At 47.5% G+C, this 19,604-nt stretch overlaps 2 protein-coding genes across 6 annotated transcripts in view; both read left to right on the forward strand.

The window, feature by feature from the left end:
• The window catches only part of sulf2a (sulfatase 2a), a 35,737-nt gene extending 29,084 nt beyond the window's left edge, over positions 1–6,653 (forward strand). For 3 of the 4 annotated variants that reach the window (XM_047583795.1, XM_047583796.1, XM_047583794.1), the window contains 15 exons: positions 133–308; positions 898–1,026; positions 1,323–1,379; positions 1,507–1,636; positions 1,977–2,184; positions 2,591–2,855; positions 2,947–3,043; positions 3,145–3,239; positions 3,321–3,380; positions 3,464–3,630; positions 3,806–3,948; positions 4,101–4,209; positions 4,301–4,334; positions 4,875–4,928; positions 5,306–6,653. In XM_047583795.1, the coding sequence (XP_047439751.1) occupies positions 133–308; positions 898–1,026; positions 1,323–1,379; positions 1,507–1,636; positions 1,977–2,184; positions 2,591–2,855; positions 2,947–3,043; positions 3,145–3,239; positions 3,321–3,380; positions 3,464–3,630; positions 3,806–3,948; positions 4,101–4,209; positions 4,301–4,334; positions 4,875–4,928; positions 5,306–5,336 (1,755 nt within the window). In that variant the 3' untranslated portion in view covers positions 5,337–6,653. The remainder of the gene's footprint in view (positions 1–132; positions 309–897; positions 1,027–1,322; positions 1,380–1,506; positions 1,637–1,976; positions 2,185–2,590; positions 2,856–2,946; positions 3,044–3,144; positions 3,240–3,320; positions 3,381–3,463; positions 3,631–3,805; positions 3,949–4,100; positions 4,210–4,300; positions 4,335–4,874; positions 4,929–5,305) is intronic. The other variant, XM_047583797.1, reaches the window with a different exon arrangement.
• A 942-nt stretch (positions 6,654–7,595) lies between these two features.
• arhgap46a (Rho GTPase activating protein 46a) overlaps positions 7,596–19,604 on the forward strand; it is a 31,027-nt gene continuing 19,018 nt past the window's right edge. The window contains exons 1-2 of one of the 2 annotated variants that reach the window (XM_047582902.1): positions 7,596–7,780; positions 18,749–19,255. In XM_047582902.1, coding sequence (XP_047438858.1) covers positions 7,767–7,780; positions 18,749–19,255 — 521 coding nt within the window. In that variant the 5' untranslated portion in view covers positions 7,596–7,766. The remainder of the gene's footprint in view (positions 7,781–18,748; positions 19,256–19,604) is intronic. The other variant, XM_047582903.1, reaches the window with a different exon arrangement.

A 19,604-nucleotide genomic window follows, 5' to 3' on the forward strand; every position in this document is an offset into this window, starting at 1 on the left:
GTATTCACTGACACACTTGTTACATTGTTCAATCCCCCCTTTTTCCTTGAAACTGGCACAAGAGACTTGAGCCATGAGGTAGAACTTTTTTTGCACTGTGCGGGGTCTTCAATGAATTATATGCTTCCGTAGGTGTACAACATGCTGGTGGAGACGGGGGAGCTGGACAACACCTTTATTATTTACACCTCGGATCACGGCTACCATATTGGACAGTTTGGCCTGGTGAAGGGCAAATCGATGCCTTATGAGTTTGATATACGTGTACCTTTCTACGTACGAGGACCTAATGTGGAGCAAGGAACTATGTGAGTGGATTATTTTTAGTTGAATTCAGTATTTGACATTTAAAGTTAGATGCTTACATGTTAACCTCCTGAGACCCAAGCATTTGTTTGGAATTCATCTTAATTTCTTTAAGATAAGTTTAAGATCTTTAGGTATTTGGGATTAGAAGGACCTAAGAAGTATAAAAAATAAGCATCATCTTCCAACTGGAAGTAGTTTTTGAAATAAATTATGTGGACTCAGGTATTATTTCACTGTATATTACAATTTAAGTCACCAATGTGCACCAAAATATAAAACTATTTATTTGAATGGAAAAGCAGAATTGGAAACAATGAATATGTTTAATTTGCATGTCCAACTAGACAAATTAATAAGCATAAATAAGTACATGGCGGACAAAGTGTCTCCTTATGAGGACAACAGGTCTAAATGAAGCGGAATAAGCTGCTACAAACATGATGTATGAGGACGCCAGGTCTCAGGAGGTTAATATAGTGGAGCAATTAGTATTTTCCTCAAGAGTCAGCGGATATCATGATATCACAGAAGATGACATTTGTGAGCATGTTTTTCTCTGTATAAAAATGTCCTGTTGTTGCCCTGCAGTAATCCTCATATCGTGTTAAACATTGACCTGGCCCCGACTCTGCTGGACATGGCCGGCGTTGATATCCCCGCAGAAATGGACGGCAAGTCCATCCTCAAGCTCCTGGACACAGACCGACCCGTCAATAGGTGAATGGCTGTGTGCTGTTTGTCTTCAGTATCTGGTTATTTAAAAGAGGATTCAAACGCGGCATTTTGAAATGTTAAGTGGCTATGTGTCAGAAAGGGACTTTTTTTTTTTTTTTACTTTCATTCTCGTTTTCTCAGCCATAATGAAATCTGCAATCCAGATATAAACGTGTTACACCACTTTCTTCTCAGTGCCATACACGGGTGGCATTTGAAAATGAAGTGCGTGTTTGTTCAGCGCAAATATCACCGAGGTCTCTCGCAGAATTCTCATTTCCTTTGTACTCATTTTGCAGGTTCCAGTTGAGCAAGAAGGGTAAAACATGGAGAGACTCTTTCCTCGTGGAGAGAGGGTATGGTTTATTGATTGACCTTTTGCAAGACATGTTCTTATTCCAGGCATTGTCTTGTGCTACCATCAGACTCCTTGTCTTTTGTGGATTGGAAAAAAAAAAAAAAGGTCTTTTTCTGTGCTTTCAGGAAGCCTCCGCACAAGAGGGCCGATGGGAAGGAAATGGCCCAGGAGGAGAACTTCCTGCCAAAATACCAGAGGGTGAAGGATCTTTGCCAGAAAGCAGAGTACCAGACCTCCTGCCAGCAGCCAGGACAGGTACTTAACCTACAGGAGAACTTTCAGGGGGACGATATGGAGTGTAGCTCAGGGTTCCAATTGACACACGAGTTTTCTTTTTAGTCCATCAAAATGAAAGTAATTATGCGTGTTTGCATAAAAAAAATGTGAAAGCCTTCAAAGTCTGAATTGGTAAAGATTCGTCCTAGAACGATTATTATTCTTGATCTGGAATACGTCTTGCAATTTAAGGGTTACACAGGGCAGCATTAGAAGCCTTTTTTGCACAACCCCATAAAGAACGGGTCGAAAAATTGTATGAGCCTGAAGACACATTTAAATTTGCATTTTTTCCTCACGCTCCCTTTCCTCCTTTCAGAAGTGGCAGTGTGTGGAGGACCCGACTGGCAAGCTGAGGCTGTATAAGTGCAAGGGCATGGCCAGTCTCTATGCCCCGCGTATGCAGGCTCTGATGGCCGGCGGTGCCTCCCAGCTGTCTCTCGCATCCAACTCCGGCAGCTGCAACTGCGGCGACGCGGGCTTCAAAACATCCATCCTGAAGAGGAAGAGGCTGCTCACCAAGAAGAGTGAGTTCCTCTTGTCACTCACGCGTAGCCTCGTCCTGGTTGTTATTTATAGATCTGATAGGTGTTCACAAAGACACTTGTTCTTTGAAACGTCCTTGCGGTGGCTTTCAAAGCCACGCCAAACAGGGCCATTAATCTGAAGCTAAAATAACCAGCTTTTTAAGTATTCATGAGATGAGAAGGACGTGTCAGTGCTGCCATCAAGTGGTGGACTACAGAAGTCGAGCGAGTCTTTAATCAGCGAGCCTTGAAATAACGCGTTCATTATTCATGGTTCTTGATAGTAATTCGATGGATCTTTGCCATGCGCTGGTTCTCGCTTGACATTATACATCTTCATATATGGTACCGAAAACACATCCCACGTTTTCGTCTTATTCAGATTCCTCTGTCTCATCTAATGCAGAGATAAAGTCCAGTAAGACCGCGTCCAGGAAGCGCTGGGCCCGCTCCGTGTCGTTCGAGCTGGATGGAGATCTGTACGCCGTGGACCTGGAGGAGGGCTACCGGCCCCTGGGGTCCAGGAACAGCAGCTGGGCCGCAGATAGGAGGAGAGGAGCGGCATGGAACGAGGAAGACAACGAAGAGGAATTCAGCGGCATGGGAGTCACTGCCAAACCCAGCAGCAGTGACAAACTCACACCGGCTGCTGCACTTAAAGTCACCTACAGGTCTGTGCATGTGTCATCAATGCATTTAAGGGTGAAGGATCAAAGGCTTGAAATAAATAAAATGTTTTTTTTTTTTTTTCTCATCTTGCAGGTGCTCCATCCTCATGAATGACACAGTCAAGTGTGATGGGGGCCTCTACAAATCCCTTCAAGCATGGAAAGACCACAAACTGCACATTGAGCATGAGGTATTCATCTTTTAACTGGTGAATATAATAGTTAAGACCCATTTAATAGCTTGTATTGAATGAACTGTGGGGGGCTCTGTGGTTGTTCTTGCTTCCTTTAGATTGAAACCTTGCAGACCAAAATCAAGAACCTGCGCGAGGTCAAAGGTCACCTGAAAAAAGTGCGCCCAGAAGAGTGTCAGTGTGACACCCCCAGGTGAGAATCCGTCAGTGGCAGATTGTCATCAGCTACAGAGATCCATCAGGTGTGACAGACAGGTGTCTCTTGTCTTCTCAGTTATCCCATCAAGGATAAAGAGACTTTCCGGCTCACCGCAGGACGAATGCATTCACTCAGGTAAAATGAAATTCCAGAGGATTACATTTTTTCATTTCCTCGTCTCATCTCGCTCTTTTAATCGTCTTTCACTTTCTTACCAGAGTGCCATCCAAGCAGAAGACCCAGTGGCTGCAGAAGGAGCAGAAACGCAGAAAGAAACTGCGTAAATTCCTCAAGAGGCTCCAGAACAACGACACATGCAGCATGCCTGGCCTCACCTGCTTCACCCACGACAACCACCACTGGCAGACCGCCCCCTTCTGGACAAGTGAGGAATTACACATGACTGTAGAGCGTGATCTGAAGAGTGCTGTGTTGGAACAAATCTTTTTGTTTTTGACAACGCTTTCCTGAGCAAATATATGGAACGCTAAAAAAAAATCTTGTTTTTCACTTCCACCCCTCCCTTCCTCACCCATTCTCCCCCTCCTTCTCTCCCACAGTGGGTCCATTCTGTGCATGCACCAGTGCCAACAACAACACATACTGGTGCCTGAGGACCATCAATGACACACACAACTTCCTGTTCTGTGAATTTGCTACTGGCTTCCTGGAGTATTTTGACCTCAACACTGACCCGTACCAGGTATTTCATTTGCACAGGCCGATAATAACTATAAAATGATCCCACAACACGATTCCAGGTGCATTCCTGTGAGCGCAGGGGGCACAATTTTCCAAAGATCTTCCAAAGTTTCCAAAGCCCTCGCTGACTTTATGTCCTTATTATTCCTGCAGCTGATAAATGGAGTCAGCACCCTTGATCGCAGCGTTCTGAACGCGATGCATCAACAGCTCATGGATTTACGGGGCTGCAAGGGACATAAGCAGTGCAACCCGGAAAAGGGTGAGTAAAAAGTCTCTGGGGTAAACATGATTGATTACAGGGTCTCAAATAATCTCAGACCGAGATTAATCTTAGCTTTACTCCCTTTCAGGAGGAAAGGAGCGGAACTACTACAGTGAATACAGGTATTTCTTCCTCTTAACTGCTCACGGCAGATTACTTTTGCAAACACTGCAGATGGAAGTCATGTTACAAAAAGATCTCAGGCACGTTCTCGCCTCCCTAGTGAGCCTTTGGTTGTGTTTCCACCCGTTTGCGAGTCGTCTGGAGAGTGGGGAAAATAAAATACACCGATTGTTGTTCTGAAATTGAACCTCTTATCGTGATACCTCACTGTTGTGATCAAAGCCTTTTTTAGTTTGCAGAAGCCAAAGCCAAAGGAAGGCTAAAATGCAGGCCTGCTTTTCAGCTTCTGCTGCTCCCTTTATTTGTAATGAGGCCTAATTGCTTGTCTCTGCTGTGTGTGTGTGTGTGTGTGTGTGTGTGTCTGTGTGTGTGTCTGTGTGTGTGCCTGTGCGTGTGTCTGCTTGTGTGTGTGCGTGAGCGCATGCATGTACACGTGCGCACCTGTGCGTGTGTGTGTGGGTGTTTTGTGTGTATATACCTGTTTGTCTCCATGCACGTGCATTTGCCCTGCGCGTGATTACGTGCTGTGCATGCTTCAGGCCAGTTCATCGTCGAAAGAGGCCAAAAGTGAAGAAGCCCTCCTCCAAATCGCTGTGAGTTTGTCATAACCCATCTGCTCCTTTGTAGTCAGCCAAGCTTTACTCCTATCTCCATGCAGATTTTCTTAGCTCGGTCAGACGACCCAGCAGCATGCTCCTGTTTACCGTAGATCTGTCCTCCTCTAACTCTCATTTACCTGCATTGCAAAGCTTCACCATCTTCTTTGTCGTTTGCCACTTTTCGAGTCAGATTCAGTAAAGCAATGCAGATGTGACATTGTCCCATTATGTTACGTTCTCAGTCCTGTTATTGTCATTTCTTTCTTTTCCTCGCAGTGTTGGTAGGAACAGACCACAACTGGAGCCACGGTTTCCAGTAAATGCCTCCAGTGGTGCATTTAACTTACATTATTTTTTCTCCCCCCACACAGAGGGCAGATTTGGGAAGGGTGGGTTGGTTAACCACCTGCATCCCACAACCCTCTACGTCGGCCTCCTCCAGCGACAGAAGAAGAAAGTGGAGTGCAGGCGAACCCAAGGACCTTGACCACACTTCAACGGACCATAACCTGAGATACTGCTCTTCTCCGATCTGGGTTTATTTTGTGAGAGAGCTGCTCTTTGTAGTCCTCACCCAGGTTAGAGGAGGTACTAAGGCTGAGAGGACGCTTAAAGACTCTGTTTGGGAATATATTTCACACACATGTACATCAGCTGTAAGGATTGTTGCTGTCACAAGATGCTGTAAATCAGATGGGGCAGTTGAATCTAGCAGAAATGCTTGTAGATAATATACAGAAATCAGCTTTAATCAGCTTTCTTTCATGTCATTTGGGACTGGATGGAAACACGATGGGTCACATGTCAACTCTGCTGCTCAACAACGATGTTATGGCCTCATGACGTCTCTGTGGCACATGCTAATTACCTGAATAATTGGCGCCCAGAAATACATGCAGTCTTTTTCTTCACCAACACGTCCGCACATGGAAGTGATACGGACTTTACAACGTCAAGAACGTTTCGCCGTGATCTTTTGTATTATAGTTGATCTTAACACTGATGAATGTCCTTTACCTTCCTCACAGATGAGACGTGAGGTGACTAGTTTGTCTGCAGTGATTCAAAACCATAACACAGACCTTGAAGTAGGTCTGTCCCCGACCATGACCCGTCTCACGATGATACAGCCCTCCTGCATATTCGACCGTTGACATAATGTGTCATTAGTGAATGCTATTTTACTCGTTCGTACCACACTGTAGGAGTAACCAAATAGTTTGTTGAGCTTGCTATAAATGGTGCTACAGGATAACAATACAGAAGTAAAAACCTTTGCTGTACAGAACAGTATGTATTTGAATGTATGTTGTGCAATTAATATAAATGTTTACAATATTTTTTATAATACTGAAGAGGCAGACCTCATTGTAAGATATGAGTTCACAAAACGAACTTATAGGAAGAAATGTAGCTCGAGAGATGTCATTGCCCGAGATTTGTATGTTTGTCCTTTCCTTCTCTACATCGGAAAAGCACTTAAAGGGTTCACTGTGAAGAGATGCGCCATGCACACGAATGGATTTATAGTTTACTCTGTGCCAGAGGAAAAACACCGCGGTGTAATACTTATTGATGTGAAATTTAGCTACCTTTGTTAGCTTCTTTGATTTAGTTCCTTTTTTTTTCTTTTCTTTTTTCTTTTTTTGTTTTTAGCAAATATTTCCATAGACTTGGTTGAAGATCGTGATTGTGAATAAAGTGTTGTTTGATCTTAAATATGAGCCGACTTCTGTCCTCAAACGTCACCATTGGTCATTTTTCTTTCCTGTCCAGCAGGTGTCTCTGTCTGCCTGTCCAGGTTACTACAGAGTCTTCCCACTCACAGAAACACCCAACTACAGTACAGCACAATAAACAAGATATGACATCACAATACAGGGCCTATTAAGTTACTATATAAGATGCCATAAAGTCACAGTAAAGTGAGCACCTGTGAATCATCACTTAAAAAAAAATTAAAAGATAAGAATTATACGAATAAGACATAGTTAAAGGAGATGGCGTAAATTATAATAAATACATAAAGTTAAGGTAGTCATCTCTTGCTGGCTGAGTCACGTAACTAGACATGAGAATATTTGCATTTTCGTTTTCCTTGATGTCACATTCAAATATCAATCAATCGGGTTTAATTTATGAAAGCGCTTTAAAAACAACACAACACGTTTGGCCAAAGAGGTGTACACCGACAGTGGACATGGGGGCAGGTAACACAAGATCAAAATCATAAAACAAAAAATATTCAAATACGGATTCAAATGTGTCGCCTAGCAACCGCACTGTCCCATTAGCCACAGGGGGCTAAGTGTCAAGCTAAGGTCAGGTTTTAGCTTCTTTTTCAACATCAATCATTTTATGAATATATGTATATATATTTTTTTAATAGTAAAAAACTGAAAGCAAACTATGTGATGTTTGTCCAAGAAAGCTAGAAGACAGACATGGTTCCCTCTGAGCTTCATTTAATTTAATCACTCTGTTTTGTTCAGCCAAGTGAGCCACTAAATATTTTGTTTATGGTTTGGCTCCGCTCTCCTCAGACATGCCAGTGAAGGGGGCTTCGGGGGGTGGTGGTCGTCGTGGGGGTAGAAGGGTAGAAGTGTAGGGTGGGGGTGGGAGTCGGGGTGGTGGTGCAGACTGTGTGACCCCCATCACAACCTATGAGTCACACGCAGAGGCGGAGACTCCGGGACGGACTCGCCGCTGGAGGAGGACCGTCCCATGCGGCTCTCTCGCTCTACTACTACCCGCACCCGCTCCTCCGTGTGCAACCAGAAAAGAAACCTTTCCGTTCACTTCGCTTACGCCTTGTTTACAATGTGAAGAAAAATGGCCGGGACAAGGTGAGTTTTCTTTCTTTCTTTCTTTCTTTTTTTTAATGTTTTTGAAAGTTAACCAGAGAAAGTTTCGAAGCGCGGCCGCCTCGCCACCATCCCGCCGCGGAGAGCTTTCCGAGGGCGGATAATAACTAACGAGACCCATGTAACAAGTTAGTTAACATGGCTCAAATACCTAAAGTAACTACCTGTAAACACGGATTAAGTTGAAGACTTCCTTAAATGCTAGAGTAGTTTTGTTATTCATTGGTGCATTTAACGTCGGGCAGGTTTAATAGTAACATTTAGTAGTAGTGAGGGAAGGTTTGACACTTTACTTTTTATCTGTAATTACCATTTTTAGTAGAGTTAAACTAGCTGCACTTAAGCAGTTGTTTTCAGATTTTTTTTCTTTTGCTCTCTTCTGTTTATTTATCACTCAGCAGCTCAGTCTTTTTGACTTTGCTTTTAAATCGTCCACAAATTGGCTGAACTAACTTCGCCCCTTTGCTGTGGTTTAGAGGCCAGTAACCCAGACGGAAGGCAAATGTTCCACAGTCCATTTGTTGCCCCCATTTTATTTCATTTATTTATTTTTTATTTTTTACTGGTGGCTCCTGGCTTTGCTGGTTTTGATCTCCGCATGACGGATTTCTTCGCCATCTGCTTTGGCTGCAGATGTGCATTAAAACTTTGTTTGGCTTTCATGGGTTGCTGGCTTGCTTTGCAGCCTATTTAAAGCTGCTGAGATGTGTAGGATAAGCTTGGTTCGGCTTCAAAACTATCCTTCAGCTGTTGTGGTAGGACACACACACACGCACATATGTTTCAGATGGAAACTTTAATGCTGGGACTTCATATAGTCAAAAAGCCAAGTTCTGAGGCTCTTTGATGCCTTGTATTCCTCGTTATATTTCCCTGCGTGCGATTCTTTTTGAATTCTGTGCCCGTCTGATCGATAAGCCCTTAAGTCGGATCATTTCTGTAGCCTGGAGCTGTTGCTGTGTGGCCAGAGCACACCTACCTGACGTCCTGGGTGCAGCACTTGCCACCATCATCTGATGACTTGTCGTTAGCATCTGCCTGGGGTTGGTTTCTGCAGACGTCTGGGTTTCTGTCTGGCTCATCTCAAACCAAATCCAAACCAAAATACTCATATTTCACATATTTATTTGGCTCGTGTCACAAAACACTTCCACACATTTTGGCACCAAACATTCGAGCTGTATAGGTTGGATTCCATTATATTATGTTGTCATGGTATTTATTGGGCGCGTGTGTCCAAAGCATTTCTCTCTTCTTGAAATAAGCTCCCCCTCTGCTAGACACCCTGACCTTCTCAGTTCCTCACAACGTTTAGTGCAGAGAGGGGCGATTTATCTACCATCAGACTTCATCTGTCCGGCACCACTTCTCAGACGGAGGTGTGGGGTGGGTGGGTGGCAGGATGACAGTAGGAGACAACAATCCGTTTGGCGCCTCTTGAAAAACTTCTCTTCCGCTGACGAGGAGGTTGTCAAATGTGAGGAGCAGGAATCACAATAGGACGTTGTCTCGCTGTTTACGCCGCTCGCTTACAACTGTGGGCGGACAAAGGGGAACAAACCACGCGCCGACCCCCTTAACGAGATTAATCAAAACTAGCGGTTTTCGACAAAGATGGGACAGGATGTCCTTCCTACGGAGGATTTGACAATGGAAGGGAACATTTGCCTGTTGAGAGGAAGCGAATGTGAAGCTCCGGCCACGGTGGCTGGCTATGTTTTGTGACACTAGTTTAATCAAGCTTTTCTAGACAAAACTTTCACCCCTTCCTTTCTTGTGCTGTGGCTCAGCAACTCTTGACACTCACCACGCACTTTTTTTTATTAGACTTTGACTCCCTGTGACCTCCCACGGCGACTCTGTAATCACGTTAGGTTGATGTGCCCAAACACATTTATCTGTACCTGTGCAACCGCTGACATCTTGAACCTTCCCCTCCCTGCGGGGGATTAAAGGCTGATTCTCCGCACTGGGTTGAACATGATGCTAAGAGTGCTGATCATCACCCAGTGGCATTACAGGGGGATAATAACTTGCGGTATTCTTAAGATGTGCTCATGGACGAATGAATCATCTGCTTCAAAAGGGTTTGACACGTTTATATGATGTTGTTACAGAGCAAAACATGGTTGAGGTCCTTATGAAAACCAGATCTGTAACAACACGAGACTCTGTTCTTATCGGGGAAATATTGCTCCGTTCCCTACGCGCTGATCCCCTGCGATGGCCTCTTAAATCATAATCCGCTCCTCCCCTCGGGCCCACACAGGCCCGGTGTTAACATCTTCACCAGGCTGCTCTGCGTTTCTAATCCTAGACAGCCGGCCGCGTGCACCTTCACTTCCTCTAGAGGACAATCCGGACGTTTCTGTCCTGTCCTGCGCGTCTCCTCGGCCAGCCCCTGACCCCGTTGCTGACCCTGTAACTGTGCTCTGGGATTAGACTCTGGCCTCGTTTGTCATGTCAGCAGGGGAGGATTCTTTTGGTGGGGGTGGGTGGTGTCCCACTCAAAAACGAAGCCGCAAAACTAAACTGCAACTGGTGGTGATCGAGCAGAGCAGGGGCAGATAGCAAAAGGAAACTGTTGTTTTGGCAGGACACAGAAGACGCTTCAAGGTTGAATTCTTGAGTTTATTTTTAAACGCTGGTGCAGGACGCGCATATACATTCTTAATATATATGACTCTTAATGATTTTTGCAAGATAACATTTGGACTGCGAAGGTTTAAGGTTGTTAAGCACAATTACACCCTAATAGGCTTATTCATTTTTCTTGTTTGGACAAGTGACCCCATTGTTCGCGCTCCCGACAGCTGGTGCTCTGGACAGAAAAGGCCGAGCTTTGTGGTAAACACCCTGATCCCGTCCTCAGCCTCTTCTGCACATGTTCACTCTCGTCCAGAGCCCCGTCTGACCTGAAAAGTCCCCATATGCTCGTCGACTAAGGAAAAAGGGGTGGATTTTTTTAGGAAGGACAGGGACTTGTGTTTGGTCAGGCTTCCTCCTATAAAAGGGGATTTATTGAGCCTGTTGCTGAGCGGGGTCTCAGACAGACAGTAACTGTTTCGGCGGAGCGGTGAGAGGGCCGGAAGTTCCCAGCATTGCTGCTGGAAGCCGTATCATTCGTGGGAGAAAGGCGCGATGGCGGGTCGGGACAATACTCCCCATAGAGGAATCACAGAGCGTCGCTTCTCTGCGCTCCGCTTGTAGGCGGATTACAGCGAGGGGTGTCTGAAGTGAACATTCGACCGCCAACACAAAAATGTTCTCCTGGAACCGGCGGCGAGGTAGGCGCTTTTTTTATCTCGCGTCTCACGAGGAATCGGTTTGTTGCAGTGGCGGCGAAGTCTTTGGCAGCCGCGAGGAATGGATTCGCTCAGGCCGTGTAAAATTGCTGGTTGGAAAGCAGCATGGGAAACGCAGGCCTCGGCCCGAAGGTGGCTGGGCGACCTTGCGAGACTCAGTCTAATCCCGTGCCAATGGAGAGGGGAAACTGTCTCTGGTTGTGGATTAGGGCAGCTGTTGAAGGAGGTCACCCCAGACCTCCTCTGCACGTCGCAGGCTCCTCCCCGACGCGCCTCTGATAGGGCCGGGTTCCCCCTCTGTGGAGGCAACACGGAGAGCCCTCGCTGAATGAAGCCCGCCTGTTGATCTGACAATAGGCTGCATTGTTCTGTACCATCAGAGGCTCCAGAATAGGGTGCATTTCACGGGCTTTGTAATGCATATCACCGCGACTCTCTGTACCCGTTTTTTCTCGTCCCGGAGAAGTTGACTCGCGTGCGACTTCTCCGTCTGATCAGCATGTTCACCGCTGTCCACCTGATAGCAGAGGAAGTTTCAAAATGCAAAAAGAGTCCGCTTTGCATTTTTGCCGTGCCACACATTTAAAATAGACTCCGGCACCGGCGCAGTTTACACAAGCTGAGAGTCAGGAACCCAGATCAAACCGGACCGTCTGGTTCTCAGGCGCGCCACTGTAATGACTCAAAAGCGCCTCGATCACGCTTTTCTCAACAGACAAATCTTTTCCGAGTGATAAGAGCGTTTCTTGATAACGAGGAGAGTGATTAAGTCTGCAGGCATTTAGGTGCATTTTTGATGCCGTGCAATGGACGTCACACTTTCATTTTCTGTTTCCGTATTGGAGCAGAGCTGTCAACAGCCAGCGGCAACAGCTTGTTAGCGTCTTATCCGCGCGGGGCTTTCTGGAGGTGAATCAGGTGACAGGCCGAGCTCAGGAGCCTGCCCCCGCTGTTCGTCTTTATCCTCACATTCTAGCCTTGTTCTCTCTGCCAGGCATGTGGCCGCCCCGGCTGTTTGGCCTTAAAGCGCTTCACCTCTCCTCCCTTCCCCTTGGCAGCCTGCCTCCTCGGTGCCTGGGTCGGCTCACATAAGGCCGCCTCTGTCATGCCTCACGTGTCTGGCCGTGAAAGACGACCCCTCGCGCTGGTTCGCCAATGTCAGCACAAGGCGAGGGAGGAATGGACACTGACAACTGCTGCGGAAGTTTGGGAAGAAAGGGACATTTGAAGTGGGTGGAAAGGACGTGGAATCAGCTGAGAAATTGAGGGAAATGAAGTTCGTGCGTCTGCGCGACACGGATTTCTTCTTCTTTTTGCGTTAAAATGCACCTTTTTTAAATTTTTTCAGCTATTTTGCGGCCTTGTGTCAGTGTTTTCCAGACGGCCCGTGATACCTGCCCGTGCAACAGGTGTCCGCTATTTTCAAAATGCGTTTGCTTTGGAGACTTTTTTTTTGAAAACAGGTGTTCGAAAGGTCCTTTTTTCCCGAGATGAACAAACAGTTTGGGATTGATAAAAGGCCGAACTATCAGGGGAAAAAACATACGTTTTAAACTTCGGTTTGTGTTTTTGTGAACACTGACTGTAAAGTGATCAGGTTTAAGGTTTTATCAGCCCCTCAGAGTTCTTGTACCTTGATGCTTATGTACATTTGATCACCTCAGCGGCAAACGTATATAACCTGAGAGTTAATATTAATAGAACGATAAATAAACCTGTGAAATTTTAAACAATGGGCAGAAGGGTAAACACGACAGGCAGTGCGGTCCCATTTACGAAATACAGCGCAGTTAAAGTCAGACATCAAGTAAGCAAACAGCGTCCCAGCCCCTAGCATTAACTTTTATGAGGGGACGGATGCCTCTCAGAAGTCCATTACTCTTTGACAGAGTCAGCGTCCTTCCCCGTGGTTTGTTTGTTGTTAAATTACACACAGCAAACACACACCAATTGTGCCGTGAGTTTCAGTGCTGACCCCCCCCCCACTCCGCCGACTCTGGTGACACATACGGCAGTAACGGGAGGTGTCAAACAAAAGGGCCAAAGAATGTGTGAACGACAGGTGCGGGGTTTTTTCTTTTTTCTTTTTTTTTTCCCCGTCATCTGAAACATGTGCGCTCTCTCCCCGCGATTGTTCTGGTCGCCTTGGTGCATTGTAGTCTGTTTTTTCAGCGGAGGCATTCATGAACCAAACCTACAGCTCCTTAATAGCTAAAGTATGCTACGCTCGCAGTGAGGACAAGACATGCATGACATCTTGATTCATGGGTAGTGTGTAGCTAAGCTAGGGCTGGGCAGCGTATCAACTCTTTAAAGTATACACTTGAAGGAGCACTTTCAGATCTAGCGATGTTTCCCACACGCAGACTCTGCTTAAGTAGTAGTAACCGAGTGGGAACTAGAAGTTACTTTTACATTGGTCTTTTGAAGCTGCAGAAATGAAACCCAGTTACCCTCTTCTCTTTTAAACCACACGAGTGTGTACATGTGGAAACTCTGGTTGTTCCTTTTTTTGTTTTTGTGTAAGCAACTTGTGTTTAATAGAATGGCTTGCAACATCTCACATCTTATTAGTTTGACTCGAAACTGAACGTTTAGCCCACTAGCCAGTAAATACCAAATTCGTTTTTTTTTTTGCTACCAGCATAAATAAACACATTTGAATAGTCAGCATGCAGCAGACACTTGGAAAGAACAAAGTCAACAGTCCAGCGTCTGCTAATGGAAAGCGGGCCTTTCCATTTGTTGCGCTGCTGTTTTTCCTTCGCGGTGATGTTGGTGGTGGCGTCGTCGCGCACGTGAGCGCCGCTGCCCCTCGTTGATGCCAGAAAAGCCGGATCCCGGCCTCGGCGCTCGACGTGCCAGGTTCACGGTTACGCTCTTTGTTAGGCCGCAGCTACTGAAATTGCTGCCAAGCTCTCAGTAGTTGGTCCATGTCCCTGCTCTTGTTTTACAATATTTAGATAAGCAGGTTGCCTAGGAGCCACGCTGAATAGACTTCGTACATGGTTTATACACAACCAAACAAGACGTCTGCTTTCGGCGGATCGCTTTCTGCATTATATTGAGGCGCAGGCCTCGGCTTGCTCTGCGAGAGCAAATTGCTCTCATTATTGCCGCGTCTTTAATAGTTTCTGCGCTATAGGTTTGAAGCTTGAAATTCCTCCCTTCCCCTCGGAGCGGCGACTTATTTCTGTGCCAGTCTCTGAGGAGAAGGGATGTTTTATGTCTCTAAATAGGAAGTAGCAGGTCTGTAAATACACCAGCCGGGCTGGACCTTGGCACTTGTTGCTGTGCCTGGTGACCAGGGTGCTAAGGTTTCCCAGATGAATGGCAGGCCCTGTGTGAGAACCCCGCCTGCTTTCGGCCCACAAGGGACGCTCGCAAGCAGCGGCTCAGAACAGTCCGTTGTTGCAAAAGGTTAGAGGTTACCTCACGAGAGTACAGAATAATAAACGGGAGCTTAACTGGATCGCCGGTTTTGTCCGCCTCACGTTAACGAGTTTGCGAATCGGGTGATCCCGGCGTCTGAAGGTGTCCTCTCCGTCCGTCAGACGTGCCACAGCGGCACCGGAGCGGAAACGCCGCGCTTCAGGCGTTACCAGATTCTCTGATGAAACGCCGCCGTTGCAGCTCAGTCAAAACTAAACTCTCCGCTGCCCAGTGAAAACAATGTTTTGCTTTCTGCGTTGTTTACCTTCGCGATGGAAATCAACAATCACCTCGGCATTCGAGTTTGTTTGAAATCCAGCGTCGGACAATGACACAAGGTTGCTCGTTGCCCTATTTCTGGTGGACGCATTGTCCGGTCCTCCGTGTTTACCGCTGCTGGGAAAAGTGCCATTTACACTTTGGCGTGGGCCTCGAACAATGGGGCAGATTCCATGAGCCGCGTTCTGTTGTTTCCCTCACTCCGAGAAACCGCTCTCGGTCCTGGTTATTTTCGGAGCTGACTGTAAATCGTGGATGATGGATATAGTGTTTCTCCTTCAGAAAAGCCTCTGGCTCATTGTCCGGGGGGGGGGGTACCACGATGGCGGATAGAAGGTGTGTTCGTGTGCACGTTATTTGTGTCAGTTTGGCCTCTTGGTCTCAGCTGTGGGCTCGTTTTAAGGATTTTTTTTTTTCAATTTGACAGGCTTTATTTTTAGCTGCTGTGAGATAACCATGGGCGACTGAAGCGTCTCTTCGACCCAAATGGGAGACAGGGGCTCTGTGTTTCATAGGAGAGCGCACGCAAGAGTCAACAGAACGTGGGATTTCATACTTTAGTTTCCATATCTTTCAAACCTTGGGGCAGTTTTCTGACACAAATCTGTCACCGGGCGACTGGTAATCCCCCTAACGTGTGAGCTCAAGTCCGGTGAAACTAAAAGTACGCTTCTTTAAAAGTGGGAAAAAACTGTTTATATTCTCGAGGGCTTGTGTTAACTGAAAGTTACTGTTCCTGATTGCTACTACTACTTCCCCGTTCTCTGTGTAAACATGTTTAGAGAAGGCAGTCAGATGTAGGTTTAGGACGGCGCAAACTTATAGCACGAGTCCGTGGTATTCAGGTCTGCTTCAATTAGATTGAGGCTCCCCAGAGGTAAATCAGGTGCTGTGCGATTTAGTCATCGGACCGTGTGTGTGTGTGTAACAAGTTAATTTTAGATCAATATAAAACAAATCTGTTGGAGTAAAACTTCGCTGAGCAGGAGCAGACTGCATTCCAAACCATTTATGAACATTTGCAGGGTGAGGCACATTGCCTCTGCCTTTTGGAGCCCTGCGCTATACTTTTCTGTGAGTTCCTTGAGTCAGAGGATCAGCTTAAGCCGAGTTTATTTACACTGCAGAACATGCGGTGTATGAACAGAACGTGACGGTGCAGCTCCTTTAAGCTTGAGTTGGTCTACCTTATTTTGTCTTTAATTTTATCTGTAATAGTCTTGCCTTTTTCAGCATGGTGGGAATGCATACACAGATCAGTCCGGGATCTAGTGAATTTGGAGGCCATGTCAGCACTTTGTGTTATTCCTGTACCGTTTTTGCATGTGTGCCTGTGTCAGGCTGCATCCTGCTGGGGATGACCGTTGGAGTGTCATTGCTATAGTCCATAAGTTTCCCAGCAGAACATTGTATTGCCACAAGATGGTCACAATGTTATGGCTGATCGTTGTAAATAGTCCTTTTAAATGTGGCCAATTAACCTGCAGACGACGGGTCCCTGTACTGTATCAGCTAAATCCGATTAATGGTCGTTCCTCTGTTTTCTTTAGTAATCCCAGCAGCGTTTTCAGGTCCCGAACACAGACTCATCTTCCTGCTTATCAGGTCCTGTCAGCAGGGCCCAGTGGGCTCCCCCTTTAGCTCTAACCGCCGTTTATTTACCTAGAGGGAACGGCCTTTATGCAACACTGCACCCCATGCTGCTAAACTCGTCAGCTATCGGCCTCGACAGTTGACCCTCGAAACACCAGTTTCCTGTTGGGGTGTTCGGGACGCTGTCTGGCATTTTAAATTCTGCCTCATCATAGCTTTGGAATTTGGGGACGTGAATTAAAGCTCAGAGTGGGACACACACTCGCAGCTTTCTTTTACTTGGTGTCCATTAGCGATCCCCCGAGGCGGCGGTTTGTTTTATTTCTCGGACTCGGATGCAAATGCTGCTTTAGCAGGGAGAGCGATGACAAACACGGGGACTGAATAACAGGGAACGCGGCGCGGAGAGATCCTCGGTGTTGGGAACGCCTCTTTTTGAGGCTGGGAGCTTTCAAAGGATGAAGGCTCTGGTATGTGTGGGGTGGTTTTGACTGTTTGGCCTCCGCCATGAATGCCCCATTATTTGCTAGGGGTTCCCGCCCATTAAGTGTCGCGGATCTAATCCGTCTGAAAGTCATCCGCTGATGGCCGAGCCTCATTGTGGGACCTCTCCCTTTTGTGAGAAGTCAGAGTGTGGAGACTCGGTGTACGTTGCGGTGGCGGACAAGCACCACAATGCAAACAAATATTTTTTTAAAAAATGAACACCCGCGCATGTTGTGCTCGCTGAGGACGGGGCCGCTTGCCTGGTGGGGGCAGATGGCTTCCCAGCATATAGCAACAGGGCACATGGGTAGACAGTATGTGGAAGACATTCTCTTCATGCCCTTTCTATGTTCCCATGGTTTAGAGAGCGCATAAAAGAGATGGAGGTTGACACTTTATGCTCGACGATCAGGTACGCGAGTGTAACTTAAAGCTTTGCGGTTAAAACAGAGAACAGCTGTTGTTCCCAGTGAGTTGCAGCCAACAGCATTGTAAATCTGGCAGAGCTGACTGGCATCGCTCTCCTCCGTGTCTATTTCTAAGGCCGCGCTGCACACGGGGCCGGCTTGGCAGGCGCACGAGAGCAGAATGCGGGCATTCGGTGGACGTTGCAGGCGCTCTCATCCAAGCCTAAGCTCCTCGCTCCCTCTGATCATCCCAGGTAGCCTGGACGTCAGGCTCACACCGCGACCGGCCGTGACAAGGGAGAAGAAAAGCTTTTCTGTCCCGGGGGAAGCTGGGAAAATATCCAAACCTCCAGCAGATTCTTGTGACACTAATTCGTCCCCACTGGCACTTTGCTCTCAAAGATACAAGGGTTGAGGTGGGTGGGATACTGAAGAATAGAAAAGACCCGGCCTTGCCAGGACCCTCAAGTGTTCATTATGAAAGAGAAGAATGGAACCCTGTGATTTATTGGGTATTTTGAGTCGTATCTCTGGCTGTGATCTAGGCATCTACTGTGATGCTGGGACTCGGTAAAAGGACTCGTCCAGGCTGTTTGCAGCGCTCCTGTTCCCACATGAATTTGCTGGCACAGTTAAGGCCTCTTTTAGGGAACTAGATCAAAGGAGACATAAATCGAGCCACTAAAGGGTAGCATGACCTGGATACACAGCACCAGCTAACTGCTGCCCTTGCTTATATGTCGGATTGTATTTATCGGCCCCGATTTTACGGAGGTAGCTAAAAGGCGGCGCGATAACTTTCGATAGCGTTTTAATGTCACCACCTCAAACAAAAGACGGGGCGTCCTTTAACTTCCCTGAAATTTAGTTCACGGTCTAATTGCGCGTTATCGGCGCCCGGAAAGTGGGTTGTCTTTTTCTATTTTCCTCTCTCTGCATCACTCTCTTTTTCCACTGCTCCCCTGTCTCTTTGTTGTCTGCAGGCATTGTGCTGAGCTGGCCGCTGCCACCCCTGTGATTGTAGTTGAGCTCAGTGGTTTTTTGCGTTAGTAGCACTCAGAGCGTATGGTTCTCCTCGGGCCCCGCTGACTCCGTGCCTGGCGTCTCACCGAGCGCGTCCACCTGTCTCCTCACTCAGGACGCTCGCACGCTCGCCATCTCTCCCGCCGCTCCCGATGCCCGGAGACGATAGAGATGACATCACCGCTAACACACACACACGTGCAGATGGACACTTGTAGGGAACACAAACATTAACGCTCTCTCCATATGGGCGAGCGGGCATTTTCAAACCTCTCAGCCTGTCAAACAGTGTGAGTTGTTTACTGCACGTCGAGTTGATTAGTGCTCAGGCGTGACCGTGGCATCGTCGTGTCCCGGCGATTGATCTGTTGCCATGTTCGGATGCGAATGACGCCTCAACCGTTTCCCTGTTTCTCGTCATTCAGCTCTGATTGGGTGGAGATCCTGGAGCCGCGCTCCCGCGAGCGCATGTATGTGAACTTGGCCACCGGGGAATGCGGCTGGGATCCCCCGACAGGCGTTCCTGTCCGCCAGGCAGACGGTAACCAGTGGTGGGAGCTGTTCGACCCGCACAGCGGCCGCTTCTACTACTACAACTCCAGCGGGCGCCGCACGGTCTGGCACCGGCCCCAGGGGGCCGACATAGTGCCCCTCTCCCAGCTCCAGGCCATGAAGCGGTGCAGCGAGTCCAAGCAGGCCGGGGGGGGCGTGGAGAGGCACCACCACGGGACCACGGGGAGCATCAGCAGCGTCGGGAGCCAGGGGCGCTGCACGGCGCTGCCCGAGCGCGACGCCGACAGCCCCGTCCCCGGGACCGCCGAGCCCGACGAGGAGGCTGCCAACTTCGAGCTGGACCCGGCGGTGGACAGCAGATCTCAAGGAGATGGAAGCAGCGCTGAGCACAGCACAGATGGCAGCAAAGACCCGCAGAGGTAAGCCCGACCGAATAGCCGCGGTAAGTCTGGAAAGAGAATTGTGACTAATCATTAGTGGATCGTATTGCAAGGAGAAAAGTAGGGAAATGTGATAGTCATCATGTGCCATGGTGAGGTTTAAAGACTTCCAATTGCTCCTGCCATGAGAACTCGCGGGATCGTGTTGACTTTTGACCACTCGGGCCGAACTCAGACTGCTGTTTTGTTTTCGTTCTCACTTATCTGAACATTCCATACGTCCCGTGTTTTCCATACGGCCGCCTGTGAACCGTGCTCGGGCCATTTCAGCAAATCGTTACCAAATGGGGGGGAAATGGTCAGTTATATTACAGAGCGCGACTTTTCC

Source organism: Mugil cephalus, chromosome 4 (genome assembly GCF_022458985.1).
Source record: "Mugil cephalus isolate CIBA_MC_2020 chromosome 4, CIBA_Mcephalus_1.1, whole genome shotgun sequence".
Taxonomy (NCBI): Eukaryota; Metazoa; Chordata; class Actinopteri; order Mugiliformes; family Mugilidae; genus Mugil; species Mugil cephalus.